The following is a 21,762-nucleotide window of genomic DNA, read 5'->3' as shown; positions in this document are numbered from 1 at the left end:
TCATTTCGCACCAATCTGTATCTCGCTCTCTAAACGTTACACAAACACTTTGCCGTGTTCTCATTTTTCTGTTTAAAACGTAAACTACGCATATGTTTTTAAGTGGTCTTTACTTTTGTGATCATAAGCCACAGGACCTCCATATTTATGTGGAATCCCACCCGTCAGACGTGACCTTTTCTTTCGAAAATCCAATATGCATCGGTCGAGAATCAAACCCGGGCTGCCTTGGTGAGAAGTGAGCAGTGATGCCACTGGAATTATTTCCATTACAACCCATTTTATCCCGTTTTTCCTGCGGGCTCAGAGTTTTCAGAATATTTGGCACAGTTTTACGACTGGATGCCCTTCTTGACGCCAACCATTAGAGGAGAAAACTGTGGGCTAATATTGTGATGGTGGTGAGTTCCGTGTCTTACTGTGCGCTGCGTTACAACTGTTGAAGACGACAGAAATATCCAGTCCCTTAGCCATAGGAATGTACCTGTTAATGTGATAATCCGTGGCCCGGACGGGGATCGAACCCGGGGCCTCAAGGACATAGACTATTAAGCTAGCCGTTCAACTATGCAACCAAACAGTTGTGTTCTCACTATAGTATTAGTTATTAACGGGCTGGCTAACCCGAGCAGCATGGCGCAATAATTGTCAGCAGCCACGCTATTCCGGCGAGTTTGCAGTACTGCAATCGGATGGTGAGTGGTTTCAATCCCACTGCCCGCCGTCTTGAAGATAGTGTTCCGTGGTTTCTCATTTTCACTTTCAGGGTGCAAATAAGGGACAGCAATCATCATCGTTGAAATAGGCAAAGTTACACCTAACGTCATATTGTTGAATAGTTATCGAATGTTGATTACGTTCGTTAAGTTTCAAGCGTGCCCTGTATTATCACAAAACTCCGTCTATACACTAGAGCTAATCGTTCCTCTGGAAAGATGATATGCATGTTGTTATTGTTTCTGTTGACAGTGGACGCTTGAATCTGAAAATACACCAGCAGGGAATCAGCCCGGCGCCTCCGGGTAAGAAGTTGGCTCTATCCCTAGTCTGCGGGGCTAGCTGCTATATTCACAAAGAAAGTTTAAATATTAGTCTAGGCAGAATATAGTGTAATCAAGAGTCAGATTTGACTGGGGCAGAAGTAGCCTCAGAATTTCCCAGTGTACCAGTAGCTGCCTCTTGATTTGTCTAAACTTCAAACCTCAGGTGTTCAGCCTGCATGGGATCCTGGACATGAAGGAATTAGTAAAAATGAAATAGGTAGTATAGCATCAAAGAAATTTTACTCTCAGTGGCGACTAGAATCTTTCCTTAGAATTCCCTCTCAGAGAACTCAGTCGGAAGTCAAATGCAGATATTGATGACTTCTACACGGTGCCTATGTCTCTCTACATTAAGTATACTTAACAGACGTAACTTAGGGGTTAAATGTTACTGTGTCTATGTGACTTGTTTCGGCCATATTAAACGAACAACTTCTAATTTCAGATATTCTAGAAGTAAAATATTCCAACAAAGTGAGTACAGAAACCTCATGTTCTCCAATCGAAAGAACTTGTCTTGCTAAGATTTAGACTTTCCTCGAAGGCAGAAGGTATAATATGAGTATAGGGAATGCAGGTCTAAGAGCGTGGGAACTTTGACGCCGAACATAAAATTGTATTCCGCAGGCCTCGGGTTCGATTCCCAGCCAGTTCAGGGATTTTACCTGGATCTGAGGGCTGGTTCGAGGTCCACTCAGCCTACGTGATTACACCTGAGAAGCTATCTGACGGTGAGATTGTGGCCTCGGTCTAGGAAGCCAAGAATAACGGTCGAGAGGATCCGTCGTGCTTACCACACAATATCTGCAGGTCTTCGGGATGAGCAGCGGTCGCTTGGTAGGCCATGGCCTCTCGGGGCTATTGCACCATGGGGTTTGATTTGGTTTGGTACCAGAAGTCGTTGAACTTGATGAATTTCCGATCTGAATTTGTCTTTTCAGATCAACATCCTACTTATAGCACTTGAGGAACCAGCTGTGAACTCCTGCGGATGGTTCCCAGGAAGCACCATCTAAAGGTGGACTACGATAGGCATCCTGTCCTATAAGTCTCCTATTTCGATGAACTTTAACATTTGCGTTTCAGTCTCCCCTAGTAGATGATGAAGAAACAGACAAGTCTTCACTCACCCAAATAATGAATCTATCCGAAAGGCAGAAAAATCGTAGGCACCCTACACTCAGATGTCCTAACACCTGCAGGTTCAGGAAAGACCAAAAATTCGAATTAATGAAGGGGTGTCGGAAATGAATAGAACTTATACACCAGAACTAGCGGAACTAAATACTGTTCTCAATCCAAAATCCAAAATCAACTCAAGCTTCCGTGGGAAAGGATAGTCATGATAGTCAACTCTGTCTGTAATATATAGATGCATAAACCTCGTGATAAGCTATTGTCAAAACATAATTATAAAACATATACTGATATTTTCTTACAGGTACTTACGGCGGGTCAGGGGCTAAATGACAACCAATGGCACACATTGAGGTTCTCCAGAAGAGGAGCCAGTCTTAAACTGCAGGTCGATGACGACTCGCCGGCGAGAGGTAAGTATCTGACAAAACCCCCGTTCCATTGAGTTAGATGAGGACTCCTTGAAATGACTGAGTGGTTAATTATTTCAAGAGAATGCCGTAATAGTGTATGGTCCCCTTCCTTCTGCCTCCACCATTCCATTCAGTGTGCTCAGTAGTGCGTTTCTGCAGCAATGTGTCTCAGCTTACTTTCCTGAAAAGTGTTTTAATGAATTTCATTGCTAAGAGAATGCATCTTGTTTCATTTTTTGTTTTCTCATGATCAAGAAAGGCAAGGTTCATTTTGAAGCCTTAAGTGCGGCCAGTATCCAGTAATCGGGAGATCGTGGGTTCGAGCCCCACTGTCGGCAGCCCTGAAGATGGTTTTCCGTGGTTTCCCATTTTCACACCAGGCAAATGCCGGGGCTGTACCTTAATTAAGGCCACGGCCGCTTCCTTCCACTTCCCAGGCCTTTCCCGTCCCATCGTCGCCATAAGACATATCGGTGTCGGTGCGACGTAAAGCAAATAGCATTTTGAAGCGCGTTGAGAGTGTTTATATAATTCATTACACGGCATAAACCCAAAATATACATCATGAATAATTACACGGGCCGTGAAAGTCTAAAGGAATATATTTATTTTGTACCATTGGGCAGGAAGTGTTATACCCTATAGGTATACACTTCCATCGTGATATTCACTCAGAGCTGAAGCAGAAGTCAGCGGAAAATAACACACAGACACAGTAGCCGCTTGCCAGTTATGTTCACAAGGTTTCAGTGTGCCCCTGCCAGATTCTCAAATCAGTCTGTTCAGATGTATGTATGATTATTTGTAGGACATCGTCCACACAAAGAAGAGATTCTAAAAAAACTTTGTAGGGAGTGTCTTAAAATACAGATGTGAAGCCTGGACGTTAGAAAAACAGGAGAAAGCTCGTCCCGAGGCAACGGAAATGTGATTTTGAAGGAGAATTGCCAGAACTAGCTGGTTTGACAGAAAGAGCAGTGAGATGGTTATGTAGTAAATAGGAGAGAAAGGACAGCCACTTAAAGTAATAGGAAGACGCAAAGCAAAGTTCATTTAACAATTACTTAGGTATGAAACTCTTTTTCAAAACATTTTCGTGGGCAATGTCTTCGGAAGGAAAGCAAAGGGACGACCAAGAACATCATATGATGAGTGAGATGGAGTGTTCTTCCTACTTGGAAATGAAAATGACTGCTGATGAAAGGAAACTATGGCTATAAAGACAAGGCTTAGACCTTTTAAAGAGAAGTAGGGATACTAAAATAGCGTAGTGTGGGTTATCGGAGTCCTTAAAACTGTAAAATCACTACTCGGAGAGAAAAAGAAAGTGTTTTATTACCCACTAAATTTATTAAACTACTATTTACAGATATTTACAAGTTCCCTCGCGTTTGAGATTTCCACTCGACACAGTTTGTTCCCACGATCGTAATCGAACACTCAGTTCTATGGACCATCGAACTTCTGCTCTCCAACACGACCTTTCAAAAGCTCAGGGTCCTTCATAGAACAGTTCACTACACAGCTCGCCGCACTTCCCGTAATGAAGACGATCTTAGTCACTACTGATGCACTCCCTAATGACTCGCGACCGTTTCGTAATTTACTCGCGGGTGACTGAAGACTGACTCACTATCGGCTGCGCTCTTCATGTAGTCCAGCGGAAGATTCTCGCACTTTCCACTTCCGGATCATTCTACATGCCTTCTACACTGTTAGCTTCCAGCTTCTTCCAAGGCGTTGCGTTATCGCGAGCATCAATAATTTGCCGTGGATTTATTTTCTCGCTGACGGCCACGCCCATTTGTCACTACTGGGCCGGCATTGTAGTCTTCCACTGTTCCTTTCCTTGCACTCATGGCTTTCATTGTCACAATACTTTAAAACATTTTAATAGAGATTCCTGTTCACGAGTGTTGCATGTAAAGATGTCACTTCAGAGCAAAATGCATTTCTTTGAATGGTATGTTGATCAGTGAAGGAAAGAATACATTATATTAGTTGTATATTAATGAAGTCAATTTTTCTGTACAGCGACTGCGGAGCCAAATCTCGGTAAACAGAATGTGCTGGAGTTCCGGACCATGCATGTGGGTGGCTTATTCCACTTGGAAGAGGAGATCCAGATGACGAACACCGTCCCGAACTTCGTGGGTTCTATGCAACAGTTCACATTCAATGGTCTTCCCTACTTCGAGATGGCACGTTCTTCAGGAGGCGGATACCAGCAGGCATCTGGCACAGCACCTCAACTGCGCGTTACCGCCAAGTTCGGCAAGCGGGACCACCAGCTCGTACACCATCCTGTGACCTTCAAGAGCAAGCACACGTTCGTGGGTCTTCCCGTCCTAAAGGCATACTCAGCTACAAACATCTACTTCCAGTTTAAGACGAGAGAACCCAGCGGGCTCATCATGTACAACGCAGGTCAGTGAATACTTCTAGTAGAAACTAAACCAAACCCCATGGCACTACAGCCCTTGAAGGGCTTTGGCCTACCAAGCGACCGATGCTCAGCCCGAAGGCCTGCAGATTAGGAGGTTATTCTCTGCTTTCTAGACCGGGTCCGCTATCTCACAGTCAGATAGCTCCTCAATTCTAATCACGTTGGCTGAGTGGACCTCGAACCAGCCCACAGGTCCAGGTAAAAATCCCTGACCTGGCCGGGAATGGAACCCGGGGGCTCCGGGTAAGAGCCACGCACGCTACCCCTACACCACGGGAGCCGGCCTAGTAGACCAGTCATAAATTATTAACAGAGCTAGGAATCGAAACCACCGGGCGAGTTGGCCGTGCGGTTAGGAGCGCACAGCTGTGAGCTCGCATCCGGGAGATAGTGGGTTCGAACCCCACTGCCGGCAGCCCTGAAGATGGTTTTCCGTTGTTTCCCATTTTCACAGCAGGCAAATGCTGGGGCTGTACCTTAATTAAAGCCACAGCCGCTTCCTTCCCATTCCTAGGCCTTTCCTGTCCCGTCGTCGCCATAAGACCTATCTGTGTTGGTGCGACGTAAAGCAACTAGCAAAAAGAAAAAGGAATCGAAACCACGAGGCAGATCATGGGGCCTGTGGATAACCACCGCTAAATTGTAATTATATAATGCAATGAAATGCTTGGTTTTGATTGTTGATATCGAGATCGTTGGCACAGAACCTCTAGTTTTACGTGGAATCCGAACCACAAAGACGTGACTATTCATTTTCAAAAATCCCATGTGCATTGGGCAGGTATAGAAGTACGGCTATCTTTGTGAGATGCCCATAACTCTGCTACTTGACTGCCACGCCCCTCCTTACTGAGTCAGAAATTATTACTACTGCACGACTGACGCTCTGAGTAGCGCCTTTCATAATACTCAGACGCACTACTATAGTTTTGCTCTGAACGTCATTACTCAGCACCGGCCGCAAACGAGAGTGAGACTTAAGTGGAAGATGCATTTTCTTCTGGTCTGTGCCCATATATACAGTAGGTGAAAAAATACTGTACCCCTCAAGAAATAGCGACAGATAGGCAATTATAATAGGTATTACTTTAACGAATATTATGACAAATGAGGCCTTTGCTGGCAAGATGTAGTGTTTACAGTGCACTATGTTTTCTGGTATGGGCTACACTAAATTTGTTACTTTCATTGACCTGTCTCAGATTTATCCTTGGCTTTGACAATATGAAAGTGGCTGAGGTATGAGTGATGCTAGTAATGCCATTCCTTATGCAAGCCAGTCCGTGCTATGGATGGTGTGAAATTATCGCTCATAGGGTCGGTTGGTGCACGCATTTCAGTGGGCTTGGCAGACTGATATGCAATAGTAACTTCTGTCTCAGTGAGGAAAGCAACGGGAACTACTTCACTCCTCATTTCCCTAGTACGCCTCTTCAGTGACACCTAGGCCATCTATGACAGCTAATGGCGGACCTGTTGAAGATCCAACCAGCCTTCGGGATGAATACCCAACATACATATGACAAATGTGTGTGCAGTTAGGATCACATTATACATCAGATCATCTCTAATTAAGTATCCTACTTGTCCTACTACAGCACGAATTAATAAAAATGTTCATGCACCAAAAATGAAATAGTCCGGCTCCTCAGTAATCTGGCATCCAACTGTCAGAGATGAGCTTCTGTGGCTGACTGAGGAAAGCCGTGCAGTAGAGGGGATTTTAACCAGAAGTAATCAAAAGTGTACAGGAAAGTAAAGTGAAGGAAGATTTTTTTACAAGTTGGTTTACGTCGCACCGACACTGATAGGTATTATGTCAACGATGGGACAGGAGTGAGAAGGAAGCGACCATGGCCTTAATTATGGTACAGTCCCAGGATTTTCCTAGAGTGAAACCACAGAAACCCATCTTCAAGGCTGCCGGTAGTGGGGTTTGAACCCATTGTCTCCCGAATGCAGTCTCTCAGCTACGCGTCCGTACCCGCACGACCAATTCACTCGATAAGTGATGAAGAAAAGGACTCAGCAGAAGCAGAGACCATGAAGATTTCTCATCCTGCCGAGCTGAAGCTGCAGATATTTCCTAGAATATAAAATGCACCCCACATACATGTGCAGTACCGAGAGAGTTGGCTATGCGGTGTGAGATTGTATTCGGGGGATAGCCCTGAAGATGGTTTTCCACGGTCACCCACTTTCTTAGCAGGTAAATGCCAGGACTATAATTAAGGCCACGACCACTTCCTTCCCAGTCCTAGCCCTTTCCTATCTCATCGTCGCCAAAATACCTAACTGGATTGGTGCGACGTTAAAACACTTGCAAGAAGAAAGCATGCCTCCTTCGAACATCTTTATTTCGGCAACTGAAAATTCAGGATATGACTCATAGTCAGTGAGAGTGCGTGTGAGAAACTCCAAGAGTACTTCTATGTTATTCTTAAATTTATGAATGCTACATTGCAACATTGGTTTGAATAAAATACAGTAGGTATTCAACTAAATTTCTCAGATACACTCAGTAAACCGGCACTCTCGCTAATTCTTTTGCGCCAGGAAGGAGCGAATAGGGAGATACGCAATATCCTTATGAGTAGTTGAAAAAAGTCATTACTACAGGAGGATGTGGTAGCCAAGTGCATAGTCACTGATGTCTTCACACCGATTCGAATCCCGGCCAAAGCATGAAAATTGACGTCCGTGTGGTTCGGATTCCACGTAAAATTGGAGGTTCGGAGTCTATGATCACGACATCAACAGTTACGTAAATCAACAAGTTTGCTTGTTTTCACTGTTGCTATGCTATTGCAGAGGTAGGCAATAAACTGTAAGTTTATTTAGGTGGGTTTTCTCTTCTACAAATCTTTATAATGATTATTATACACATTTTCCAGGTGGGAAAATGGAGACCATCTTCATGGCAGCCGATGGTGGGATTCGAACCCACCAACTTTCGAATATACCGAGCAAGTGGCGTGCGGTTTGGATCACGTAGCTATCAGCTTGTATTCGGGAGATAGTGGCCCCATCGTTGGCAGCCCTGAAGATAGTTTTCCGCCCATTTTCACCCCAGGCAAATGCTGGGGCTGTACCTTAATTAAAGCCATGGTCGCTTCCTTCCCACTCCCAGCCCTTTCCTATCCCATCGTCGCCATAAGACCTATCTGTGTCGGTGCGACGTAAAGCGGATTATGAAAAAAAAAAAAAAGAATCTTCCGAATACAAGTTTTTAGCATGTCACGCAGCCAGCTCTCTCAGTCACATTAGACTGAAGACCACAATGTTTCAACTCCGTCACAGGAAGCAGTAACAAGAAGATTATGAACTTCTCTGTACCTTCATCCCAGTCTCCCGAAGGAGATCGCATGTGCTAGTGTGTACACTTTTTCATTACTTAGAGAGCCTGGAATTGTATCGCCTATATCTCGAATAATATTTCCACAGTGGAATTGAAAAGTGTAGCAGCTCACTACTCTCCTTAATAGTCGATAAGAATAGAAGGAATATACCCACATCTTCGGCGTTGTATTCATGTTATTCTATTACTGGGATACTCCAGCCCCAAGGATGTTGCAAGAGACTTCAGACATATTTCATAGAACTACTAGGAATATTATATATAAAAACGCTTTTAGATGTAGTTTATTCTGAAATTGTTAAGGTTAGTTCCCAGCCACGTAGTAGTAGTAGTAGTAGTAGTAGTAGTAGTAGTTTTTTTTGTTATGGCAGGGGAAAATCTTTTAAAGACACCACTCTGTGTGGGAGTTGGATTTCCACCAACTAAAAACCCCTGCCCTCTTCACTCAGACCATTCTGGAACTGCTTGTCGGCATGACATCAGAATGGAGTGATGTATGTTATTAAGTTCTTCCTTTCTCTTCTTTCTCCTTCATCCCCATAATGCTTGTCGCCATTGCCTTTACTGTGTTCCAGGCAAACGGGCTCTCTAACATAATCTGAACCAGATTCCCTGGCGTGAGTTGTCGGCCAAGTTGTTGGCAGGCTTTTCTTCGTTCTTCTTCCCATCGAACACAGTAGAAAAAGGTGTGTTCTACTGTATCCCTTTCAGAACAGTACCAACAACCATCTCCCTGCGTCTTTCCCATCTTCATGGCGTATACGCCGAATCTTCCATGTCCTGTCAGGATCTGCGACAGATAGTAATCTACCTGCCGATCTCTACATTTAAGCCAGTCTCCTATGTTGGGTATTAGCTTTTTTGTCCATTGGCCAACATCGGTTGTGCCATCCCATCGGTCTTGCCAGTCTAGTAAGAGTTGGTTCCTCGAGGCTTTCTTTTCCTCAGCAGATATAGTTGCACCCCTTTCATAGTAGTAGTAGTAGTAGTAGTAGTAGTAGTAGTAGTAGTAGTAGTAGTAGTAGTAGTAGTAGTAGTAGTAGTAGTAGTAGTAGTAGTAGTAGTAGTAGTAGTAGTAGTAGTAGTAGTAGTAGTAGTAGTAGTAGTAGTAGTAGTAGTAGTAGTAGTAGTAGTAGTAGTAGTAGTAGTAGTAGTAGTAGTAGTAGTAGTAGTAGTAGTAGTAGTAGTAGTAGTAGTAGTAGTAGTAGTAGTAGTAGTAGTAGTAGTAGTAGTAGTAGTAGTAGTAGTAGTAGTAGTAGTAGTAGTAGTAGTAGTAGTAGTAGTAGTAGTAGTAGTAGTAGTAGTAGTAGTAGTAGTAGTAGTAGTAGTAGTAGTAGTAGTAGTAGTAGTAGTAGTAGTAGTAGTAGTAGTAGTAGTAGTAGTAGTAGTAGTAGTAGTAGTAGTAGTAGTAGTAGTAGTAGTAGTAGTAGTAGTAGTAGTAGTAGTAGTAGTAGTAGTAGTAGTAGTAGTAGTAGTAGTAGTAGTAGTAGTAGTAGTAGTAGTAGTAGTAGTAGTAGTAGTAGTAGTAGTAGTAGTAGTAGTAGTAGTAGTAGTAGTAGTAGTAGTAGTAGTAGTAGTAGTAGTAGTAGTAGTAGTAGTAGTAGTAGTAGTAGTAGTAGTAGTAGTAGTAGTAGTAGTAGTAGTAGTAGTAGTAGCCTTCAAATCTTGTACGTTAGCATAATTACATAACATAATTTTAAGCATAATTATATTTAAATAAAACCACAGGCTATTTTTATAAATTCTAGTTTTTTGGGAGAAACTTGCGCACAATTCTGCACGTGCTGTGAACTACAGATTTCTGGCTGTCTTCTATGAGATGGAACAACTGCAGCTTCTTCAAGGACTGTTTCAGGTTGTTATTCACCAGCTCTGTTGCTTCATTTACTCACCACTGGTATTTAACATTCATGTTTCTATATGTTCTCTTCATAAAATTGTGTATTTCAATTAAAGGGCACTGCAAAATCGATATCCAGACGTGTTTGGCAGTCTGGTTCTATAAGGTGACGTCTGGTATATTATGTGTCACATTTTTGTCAGTCAAGATGCTCTTTTCCCTATATAGCTTTTCTGTAGGTTTCTACTACGTTATCCGGTTGTACGAGTAGTACAATTCCATTGGTGTCGAAACCAAACCTTATCTGATAGCAACTGAACAATGTATAATCTTATACTCCGTACGGCTCTACTTCTAAATTGACGTTTTAGCAGATTTTAGCTCTGTCTGGTGGTTATGCGCTGAAGCATAGAAATCCAACCAATCCCAAGCTGCCATTCATATCGATTTATATCGGCAGAGCACAATCTCGAAACTTTGTTGCCAACTCTAATATTTACATTCGCCACGTGGTTAACCTATCTCGCTCAGCGTGTGTGGTATTCGGTACGGTTCGCGATCTTTTGCATTTTCCTTCAATATTTAGTGTGTTTTTCATATTGTTGGAGGGTTCCAGTGACTCTGAGATCAGTAGTGTGTTCCCTTTGTAGGCCACAATCTCCTTTCTGTGCCAGCCATTAGCCGTTAGTGATGTCTTATTTCCTCATTCTCTTTTATTGTTAATATTATATTCTCTTTTAGTGCCAGATATTGTTAGAAAGTGTAGTTCTTGTGAATTTGTTTTCAATCCATATTCATTCGTTTTTCTGAGTACTGTATTACAATTTACAAGGGCTGTTTACCGCGGTTATATTGCATCAGCTGTTCTCGCAGGCGTAGCGCGCTGGCAACAGAGGGAAGGCGATGCTCATTTGTTTTGCGAAACTTCAATTTAGAAGTAAGGCCGTGCGGAGTATAAGAATCCCTTTTAGTCCATGGATACTAGTACTGAACATCTGGATGTTAGGTATCTCACTGTTTCCTGTTCCATATTACATGCGCAGCAACGATCATCGGTTGCGTTACAATCTTTCATGTAATGGTCTTGTAGCCACCACTTGATCCTAGATCGCAATCAGGTTTCCTGTTCTTTGTCGACATTAACATCGGCCATTTAAGCTGCAAATGTATATTATTATTATTATTATTATTATTATTATTATTATTATTATTATTATTATTATTATTATTATTATTATTATTATTATTATTATTATTATTATTTACTGATGGATGAGGCTAATACTCAAGTGGAAAATTATCCCGGGAGATACGACAAAAATTCGCACTGTCTTAATTTATAAAAGTAGTGGAGATAATAGTAATCCGCCTAACTGGACACCAGCGTCAGTTTGTTTGGCTATTTGGGGCCTCAGTAGAAAAGTTTTCTCGACTCTGAAGTAAGATAATTCATATATCGCAATGAGAAACAAAGATGGTTTGTAAGTCATATTAATTCTTCAGCTCGGAGGTTATGCGGTTATGGGAAAACTGCAAAACACCGGTGGTGGCGTCATTAATGAGGAGTGAGGTAGTTTACCATTGCTTTCATCACTGGGCTAGAAAGTGCTATTGCAGCTCCATGGACCCATGAGTTATTCAGGTGCTTCTTGAGACAGCCGTGCACACTTCTCTGTCTACTACGTTTAGTTCTAGTGTTTTCAAGTGGTTTGATACTCTTTCTACTTTAGTGATAGTGTGTCTATCTAGGTTTTTGCTTTCCAGTGAGTTTTAGGAGGTTGGTTCTGGCACCGCTTCCCCTTGCCTATGCCCCACTTTCATCTTTCTTTCCTGGCCTCTCTTCGTCCTTTCTGACCACTCCGGTATTAGATTTGTGAGCTTCAGGAAATCATTAGTTTTCCTGCACTTTCTTGTCCTCACCATTTTTTTAGCTGATCTATTCACTCTTCTTGTTTTCTCTAGGACTGACAATATTGTAATTTTGTCCTATAAGACACCACCACCATCTTTCAAACACGAGGAGTATTTACTCTGCTGCTGTTAATTTATTTTGCTGTTCGGTTTTCAGGTCGTGAACAAGATTTTCTAGCCGTGGAGCTAGTGAATGGGCATCTTCATTACATCTTCAATTTGGGGGACGGCGCGGTGCGTGTCCGCGATAACGCACGGAATTCCCTGAATGATAATCGCTGGCACGCAGTCACTATCGGTCGACCTAGTCCTAAGCAACACACGCTCATGGTGGACGACAACTTCGCCATCGTCACCAGCCTGGGCACCAATGAGAACCTCGATCTAGCTGGCATACTCTATCTTGGTAAGTACCTACTATGTGCACAAATGAGTATGAATGATGTGATGTTGAAAGCCCTTCTGTGGAAAACCTCCTCCGCAACTGCGGAGAAATAGCTTTCTACACGGTCAGTGAACATGCTGCTATACATTGCAGCGTAAAACAACAACAATTAAATATTTTTCTGCACTATCACATACACTCTACTCCATCAAGTGCCGAGGTTAGGGATATTGAAAGACTTTACCTTCCACCCCTCCAAGGGCCTTCATGGCCTGTACGGAGATGACTTTGCGTTTTGATTTTTACTATCACAGAAGATATGGTGCGAAGAAGACAATCAAATCTGTTACAAAACTCAATTCTCCTTTCTTCAGAAATCGATTTCATTTAATTCGAGAGGTACACCAATTTACATACGCACATCATCGGTATAGACCGTTATACCTTCAAGCGTTCAATCTGCAAGCTTCGGCGAATGAATTAAGTGCCTCCACAATCTTGTATCTGCAACTAGTTCCCTGGCATCTTTTGATCCACACTTCTTATTAATAAATCATTAAAAACTGATCGTTGATATCCTCTACTTCCCTTAACTCCATGGCCGTTCCCATTATCCTCCACACTAATTTAATGCCGTAACAAACGCATATAAGTTACTTTGTTACTCTCCATGGGGTTGATTTAGAAATTTGAACTTCCTCCACCATTCCCCGGTCCTAAGGTCATGATGAGAAATGAGCAGGGTTGGCTGGGCTGGCAACCAGCTGAAAAACTGATGTGTGAAAAATAACGGGATGCAACCACATTAGACACCTTAGAATAACATGGAATGGATGTCTTTGCGAAACGAAATTATTCCGTCCATAAAACTCCCCTTCTTTCGGATCTCCGAGAAGGGACTACGTTGAGATCAGCTGGAGATAACGGAAAAAGAGCGACAATAGAACTAAAAGAAGAGAAATTAAGAATTGGAAGGTGGAATGTACTCACACTACTATAGGCTGCAAAGCTGGAAAATGCCAAACGGGAGATGAGGAAGAATAAATTGGATACACTGAAAACGTGTGAAACTGAAGTGGGGGAGGAACTGGAGAGATGGAAAGTGGAGAAGTTAAGAGTAGAATAAATGGAGTATCAATAACGATATGAAAGTGGCATAAATGTAAAATATTGAAGGTGGGTTATATTGATCAGAGATTGATGAGACTAAAAAGATCGGGAACAGATGTAGTTTCAACCCAAATGTGCATATTAACTAGTCAACGCAGAGGTGAAGAAGTAGAGTAGTGCTTTGAGAATATTGAAGAAGGAAAAGCGAGGTGTACATATTTTTGTCTCGGGAGACTTGAATTCTGTAGTGAATGAAGGAATAAATGGTGAATCAGTCGGTAGCTTTGTATTAAGTAAGAGAAATGATAGGAGTGATTGTTCAGTTTTTGTAAATAAAATTCACTAGTGAACTGTAACACCTTGCTTGATCATCACAAAAGACGATATTATACACGGGCATATGAACTGAATCGAGAAACCAAATCGACTACTGTATATCATGATTCAGAAACTATTTGAAAAATGCAAAGGAATACCCCGGAGCGGATAAAGACTCTGACCATAACTTGGTGGTGAAAAACGCGCGTGTAAAGCCGAAAAGACTGAGAAGGAAGAGATACATAGAACTAGAAGTTCTAAAAGAGAAAGGTAAGACTGAGGTTTTGTGGGGAAATTTTATGGCCCATTGGGAGGGAAGAGATCACGAAGAAGAAGCAAACGAAAAGTGGAAGTTAATATATGAAAGCCTTTCAAAAAATCCAGGAAACCTCGTCATACCGACACTGGCATGTCTTAGTGACTAAGTTGAGGAAATCAGAGAGAATGAAAGTCTAGACCCGAAAGGAAAGAGTGGATAACGAAGACCGTGCTGGATAAGATGGAAGGAAGAAGAATGTGGAAGAATGTGCGACTGAAAAAGGGGAAAGAATGTACAGGAAACTGAATAATGAACTGAAGAGAGCATCAGGACGGGCGAGAGAAACAAGGATGAAAGAGAAATTATGTACCAACGTTAAATGTTCGTAAAACTATCGAAAAAGGCAGGCAAAACAATATGACTATGGCGGGCATACCAAGAGGAGTTACCTGACCTATTTATAACGAATGCGGCGGAGCAGCATGGGTCCACTAATAATAATAATAATAATAATAATAATAATAATAATAATAATAATAATTTCGCGTGGCTACTGCTAACCTGGTGCAGCGGGTTATTATGGTGGAGAATAATATCGTGTGTGGTACATGAGTTGCATGGATGTGGGGTGAGCATAAACACAGCCCAGACACCCAGTCTCCAAGGCAAGGGAATTAACCATTTAAGATTGAAATCCCCTACCCGGCCGGGAAGCTAACCCGAGGCCCTCTGAGCTGAAGGCCACTACGCTGCCATCAGCCAAGAAACCGGACTATAATATCAGTTAGACTTAGCTATTGGTAAGGAATAGGACGGAGAAGATACCAGCATTCTAGCGTCTCTTCAGATCAATAGCTTCCTGCTATTCATGCATACGCTAGAATGCTATAATTCCTTTGACGTCCCAGTATGTCATGTCAGAGAACTTGGCTCCGAATCACAATCATAAGCCACTCTCTGTCACCTTCATTCACTTCCTAAATTTGTCGGTAAACTTTTCAACCGTTCTCTGTAATTAACATTAGTTTTAATCTTAACTGAGCTGCAAGGAATGCGTATAGTGTATCAAGTGCGAGAAACATGCAACGTAAAATAACAGTGGACGGACTCTTCATATGAAAAAATAAACATCTATGTTACTAACATGGGTCTGGAAATGTTTTCTTTCTGATTTACCTAACCGTACAATAAAATATTTATTTGCTGGGTTTAAATCTGAGACACTAGTATTTCAAAATGCGGAACTATCTCTGGCTGATCTGAACAATGATCCTGAGCTTTCTTCTTAGCATTAACCGTCCCACCCTCACACTATCTATTATCCAAACATGTTTAGATCGGTATTGCTATTTCTTGGCAACTACAGTACACTGGAAAGACGGTGGCAATCGACAAGAAGCCAAGATAAACTGATTGGTCGCGCAGTAAACTCCTCTTCTGCGTGAAGAACGAAGTTACGCACTTCACTCCTGTGCACTGCTACCAAAACATGTGTAAAAGCCACAATTATTCTTGTTTTTCTTCCAGGTGGTGTACGCAAGGACATGTATCAGTCCCTCCCTAAGATGATCCATTCCAGACATGGGTACGAGGGCTGTCTGGCCAGTCTCGATTTGAACGGGGAATCACCAAACCTGTTGGTTGACGCTGTAGTTCCTAGCACTCAACTTGCCGTCGGTTGTGAAGGTTAGTGGTTCTTAAATATTAGTTGGTTGGTATCATGCATGAAGGGTCATGAAATGAATGCTGAATATTATGAAAGACACTCTCTCCCAAATAATCTAGATTAGATAGGAGAAGAATTAAAGTTTCCGCGGAAAATCATCGGAGAAGAAATAATAATAATAATAATAATAATAATAATAATAATAATAATAATAATAATAATAAATTATATAATAATTATATAATAAATAATAATAATAATAATAATAATAATAATAATAAAGGTGAATAAATTATTATTATTATTATTATTATTATTATTATTATTATTATTATTATTATTATTATTATTATTATTATTATTATTATTATTATTATAACCGTAATGACAATAAATAAGCTGTTAGTGCCTAGGTACGGATTTTGGGATACATTCATCATTTTATTACAGGGAGGGGAGTGATAGCCAATTAGTATAGCCACTGGATTCTCACCGAGATGGATACGGTTTGTATCCCAGCCAACGTATGTGAAATTTTTGAAACAAAATGTCATGTCCTTATGTTTCAAATTCCACTTAAGACTGTACGTCCCGTAGCTATGATCACGATATCAACATCCACGTAAAACTACAAGTTTCCTTGGTAAAATGCTGTATCTTTCTTCATGAAAAGGGGAAAAGCGAACGAACCATCATAGGCATCAGTAAGGAAAAATTCTGAGAAAATATGTAGGATCATCGAACTTCGCTTAAAAGTGCATAGTGTTATAAATTGCAATGAAGAGTAGGTAGGGTTGCTTAATAACCCAAATAAATGTTCCAAAATGGTGTTCACTAAGAAGAAAATTCAATCAAATAAGTGTTCGCTAAAAACTTGAAAATAATAATACGAATACTCCAAAGCTGTTCCCTCTATAGGTGAGTGAATTCGTATCCTCGCCCCGAGGTTGTGCAGCTCATTTCAATTAAACTCCCAATGGAGGTGATCTGCGCGTACCATTTTAACCATATACCAGCCCTCCTGCCTTTCTTAAATTTTTGGAAGTATAAAAAATATTAGTCTGGGTGAGACATGACACAGCAAGGCACGTTTCTCAACCCTCTACAAACCATGATGCTCTACCATGATCGTTATTTACATTATAAGGTGGAAAGTGAGGTTTTTCGTATGAGATGAGATGAGATGAGATGAGATGAGATGAGATGAATTTCAAAATGGTAATATTCTCGCCTGTGTAACGTCAATATTTTACTTCATACTGTGGCTAATATCTGTACTTGCATTTATATAACTTTAAGATAACACATTATGCTCAGTTCAGAGCCCACCATTTTACTAGTCGACATCATCCGTAAAAGAATTTATATTATTCAAGAATGAGTCGATAGATGAATTGACTCGTCCATATGACGCAATGTAGCCATTTAGCAAGTATCTAAGTAACTGTTGTAAATTAATTCAGTAAGCTTCTGGTAGGCCTATACAGTGTGATTCAGCAGCCCCTTCCAATATCGTTTGCTGCAGCCCAACTAACGTGCACATGGTTATAGGGTTGTTATTCCCCTGCAGGCGTACTGTATGGTACTAATGTTCAGTGAACACATTTTTCACACGATTCTGAACCCTAGCGAAATGTTATATCATCCGTTCGCAAAACATGACGCCTTGAAATCAGGTAGCAACGTCCTTTTACCACGTAATTATGTTAATGTGTCGTGCCTCGTGACCGGGTGTAACGAAGAGGCATAAAAGTAGGTAACAGTGCAGTAATGAAATGAAATGGCGTATGGCTTTTAGTGGCGGGAGATCCCAGGACGGGTTCGGCTCACCAGGTGCAGGTCTTTTGATTTGACTCCCCTAGGTGACCTGCACGTCGTGATGAGGATGAAATGATGATGAAGACAACACATACACCCAGCCCCCGTGCCAGGGAAATTAACCAATGATGGTTAAAATTCCAGACTCTGCCGTGAATCGAACCCGGGACCCCTGTGACCAACGGCCAGCACGCTGACCATCTAGCCATGGAGCCGGACAGTGCGGTAATTAATGTCTTAAACACAGAACCGGATGGCGTATGTACGCTGCTCTCGTCGTACTAACAGCATGTTTCCAGCAGTGTAGTGTAGCGGGTGTGGTTAGGTATTCGCCTAGCAATCGACGGAAATTGCTAGCGGTGGTTCGAATCATGCATCGTTCAAATGATTTTGCATCGGTATGATGTTTAAATACGTAAACAAAGGACCACGTTTGCCACATTCAAACAGTAGAATGACGCTGTTATTCATCATGTGCCCTGCACATACTCCGCTGGTTAGGCCCTGAATGTACTGTAATCTCTGTTGTCATTCGGCATGTTTTCCACTGAGGAATACCTTGATATGCTCCTCATTTTTGGGGAAGCAAGATAAAACTCGTGCGAGTCACTACGTCTCTACCAGGAACGGTATCCCGACAGGCGACACCCGGCTGCTGCGATATTCCGCCGTGTTGAAAGACGCCTAAGGACAACAGGCGTGATTTCCAACAGCCACCAGTCCGCGATAGGCCCGTTACATCGGGTGAAACATAACAGGCCGTTCTGGAGGTAGCTCGTAATAATCCACACATCAGTACAAGGGCGACTGCACGACAGGTGAACACCAGCCAGCTGTCCGTCTGGCGAATACTGCATAAACATAAATTTCACTTATACCATCTTGAGCTACACCAAAAACTCCATGGGCAGGATTTCGAAGCTCGAATGGAGTTCTGTCGGTGGCTACTAGGCAGGCTGGACAATGATGCAGGATCCGTATAGCATACCTTGTTCTCGGACGAATCGCGCTTTCAGAATAATGGGAACATCAATCGCCACAACATGCACTATTGGAATGCGGACAAGCCTCACTGGGCGATGGGGAGTGAATGATTGTGGAATCTTGGGGGATCACCTGATTGGACCTTATTTCTTTGAGGGCCAATGGACGGGCCCACGCTACCTGCACTTTCTGCGTCAGGAACTCCCACTGCTGCTGGAGGACGTGCCCTTGCACGATAGTTTGACTATGTGGTTGCAACAGGATGGAGTTCCACCACATTCAACTTTGCCCGCTCGTAACCATCTGAACGAGGAACTGCCAGGGAAGAGGATAGGACGAGTAGGCCCTGTTCCTTCGTCCGCCATATAACATATTTAACGCCATTATACTTCTTCTTGTGGGGACTTTTGAAGAACGTCGTTTACACTCAAGCGCCGGAAAACCCCGACCAGCTCCGGCAACTCATCACGGACGCCTGCCGAGCAATTACACCTGGAATGCTGTAGCGCACAAGATGATCTATTGGACATCGGGCCCGAATGTGCATAAACCAAAACAGTCATCACATCGAGCATTTCGTTCGTTCGTAATCGGTTTACCCTCCAGGGTCGGTTTTCCCTCGGACTCAGCGAGGGATCCCACCTCGGTTCCGTCCCACGAATTCCATTCCCGTGAGTTCCGAAAACAAATTGGTTAGGAAAAATGTCCCATGAGTTCCTATCGCGTATTCACGCCTGAGTAAATAAGCTAATGAGTCCCACTAGTTCCGAATGTCTCTGGAAAACCCAGCTGTCAGTTCTGAGGTTTGACCGGCTGATAATAGTACGAAGCGACCTTGAGGAGTTAATGGCCTTACCACCAGGTACCTAAGGGTGTCTTTGAGTGGAGCAGATAAACATGGAGTTCAAAACTAGCATTAACCCTCAACTGGTGACGTATTCCGGAAGGAACATAACTGGTGACATGGTGTCTGAGGGACGTCTATAATTTGAGCATTTTTAATGGAATCACATTTCATTAAGGCGAGGTTTATTCATTTTATATTGAAAAGGCATATCTTGACGAATGGTTTAACACATTTTATTACCAACTCCATTGCACCAAAAAATTTAAAAAATTCTGAATCCAAGTGTATGTCACTTTATGAAGAAGAAATCTAGGTTTCAACTTAGATTGCATCATAGTCCCTCATATGCATCCGAATGGCTCAAAAACTACTTTCCTACACAGACTGAAACATAATCATTTCAGAAAACTTAAGTTTATCACACATTCACTGAAACTACAAAAACCTGCAATGCACTAATTTTTGCACTTTCAAAATATTCAAAAATATTACAAATATTTGTAATTTGTCTTATTTGATTTCTTTTTCGTCCAGTACACACCCGAATCACATATTATATTTGTTTGTATGTTTTCACTAATCTCAAGAAAATACATATAGGGTCTATCTTTTTCTGAACCCTTTGGAGCAAAAGTGGCCTAAGTGTTCAAATTACGAAGTGATCAATATACATGCCACACATATCTTGTGAAACTTCGTAAACGAACAGAAATATTACTTTTGATAACTTGTTTACATTGCAGAAATATCTTCATTGTTTGATTTGAAACAAGCAGGTAGAGAAGTAATACTAAAAGAGCTTCAAATTCCATGTCATCAGTGTCGTCAATTTCGGAACGATCCATGCGTTTGTATTTCTGTCTCATATTCCGCATTTTGACATTAGTCTATTGAACTATAAGTTGCACCATCTCCCTGGAAAATGTAAAATTCCAGGCAGTTTTAGGTTCTATTTGATTGCCAATTCTTGTTTGAGCACGTAACGCAGGTAACCGAATTATGTTGTGACTTGGTGTGCGTACATTTCTAGTAGGTTCTTTAGCGGACCATTTATAACGGGTTTTTTTACCATAGTAATAATGCTGTTCTGCGCATTCTTGATCTTCACCTTCACTACCTGTGCCTTCTTCCGAGTCAGTACAATGATCACTTTCAATAGCAAAGTCACTGTCCACACCATTTTCAACATCACTAAATTCTGTATCTAACCACTGTGCTACCTGATCTTCGAACCCATGACCTTCAGGCCTTATAGGTCGAGATGGACCAGCACGGTCTGCCATTGTTGAATTACGAACAAAAATTAAAAAGCTATGAGTTCACTTCGTACAACTTAAGAATCCACACATTAAAATGTTACACAACTGGTGACGTGGTGTCTACGAAGCCACTTGGAAACTTGTCTACACTCTGAGGAGAGAACGATAATACGGAGGGCGAATTTCTAATGATGAAACGTTTGTTGACAGAGAGATAAAAAGGTACTGCAAACCAAAAGTCTCACTTCCGATTGTGTGCTTAGGGGTGTACATGTATCTCCTACAAGGAGTCTGCCAGACACCACGTCACCAGTTGAGGGTTAAAGGAAACCAAATTTTTATATTTAATGGTTACCATTTTTATAAGAAACGTGACAACATATCAAGCGAAGTGTTGATTTGTGCTGCAAAACTACGTGTCGGAAAAGTTATTTTTAAAAATTGGGAAATGATGAAAGAAGTGGACCATGATTTTGTTCCTGATATGGACAGCGTTGAAGTGTTCAAAGCAGCTTCCATGGCCAGGAAAAGAGCTCGCGAGAAGAATAACTCCTCAGTCTCACAGGTAAGGATGGTTCATATAACTTCCTTATTGCTTCTCTTTATTTATTTTTACAAGCTATTTTATTAATCAAATACAGAAAATGAACACAGGATTGTTGGACTTGTGAGCCACTTCAAATTATTATATTAAATATAAGGCTAAGATTAAAACATCAATGATTAAATAATGTAATATTTAACTTCATTTTATATGCTTAGGAATAATATCATCATTCTTAGGGATCTTATTCATGTGATATGCTTAATTATTTAACAATTATTGTAAATTAACATTATTGTAATAATGAATTACATAATTACAAGCGGTAAAGTGAACCATTCTAACGCCATGTATTTTTTTTTTTTTTTTTTCAGATATACGACGAAGAATTCGAACACTTGCATCAGACAGGATACGAGTTAGT

General features: G+C 41.6%; 1 protein-coding gene across 1 annotated transcript in view; it reads left to right on the top strand.

Moving 5' to 3' along the window:
• LOC136873743 (neurexin 1) overlaps positions 1-21,762 on the top strand; it is a 491,540-nt gene that overhangs the window by 359,672 nt on the left and 110,106 nt on the right. Inside the window, exons 12-15 of the mRNA XM_068227470.1 lie at positions 2,485-2,593; positions 4,628-5,020; positions 12,306-12,554; positions 15,748-15,906. Coding sequence (XP_068083571.1) covers positions 2,485-2,593; positions 4,628-5,020; positions 12,306-12,554; positions 15,748-15,906 — 910 coding nt within the window. The remainder of the gene's footprint in view (positions 1-2,484; positions 2,594-4,627; positions 5,021-12,305; positions 12,555-15,747; positions 15,907-21,762) is intronic.

The sequence above is a fragment of the Anabrus simplex genome, chromosome 1 (genome assembly GCF_040414725.1).
Source record: "Anabrus simplex isolate iqAnaSimp1 chromosome 1, ASM4041472v1, whole genome shotgun sequence".
NCBI classification, from domain to species: domain Eukaryota; kingdom Metazoa; phylum Arthropoda; class Insecta; order Orthoptera; family Tettigoniidae; genus Anabrus; species Anabrus simplex.
The sequence above is the reverse complement of the archived record's forward strand: the minus strand, read 5'-3'. Positions and strand labels throughout refer to the sequence as shown.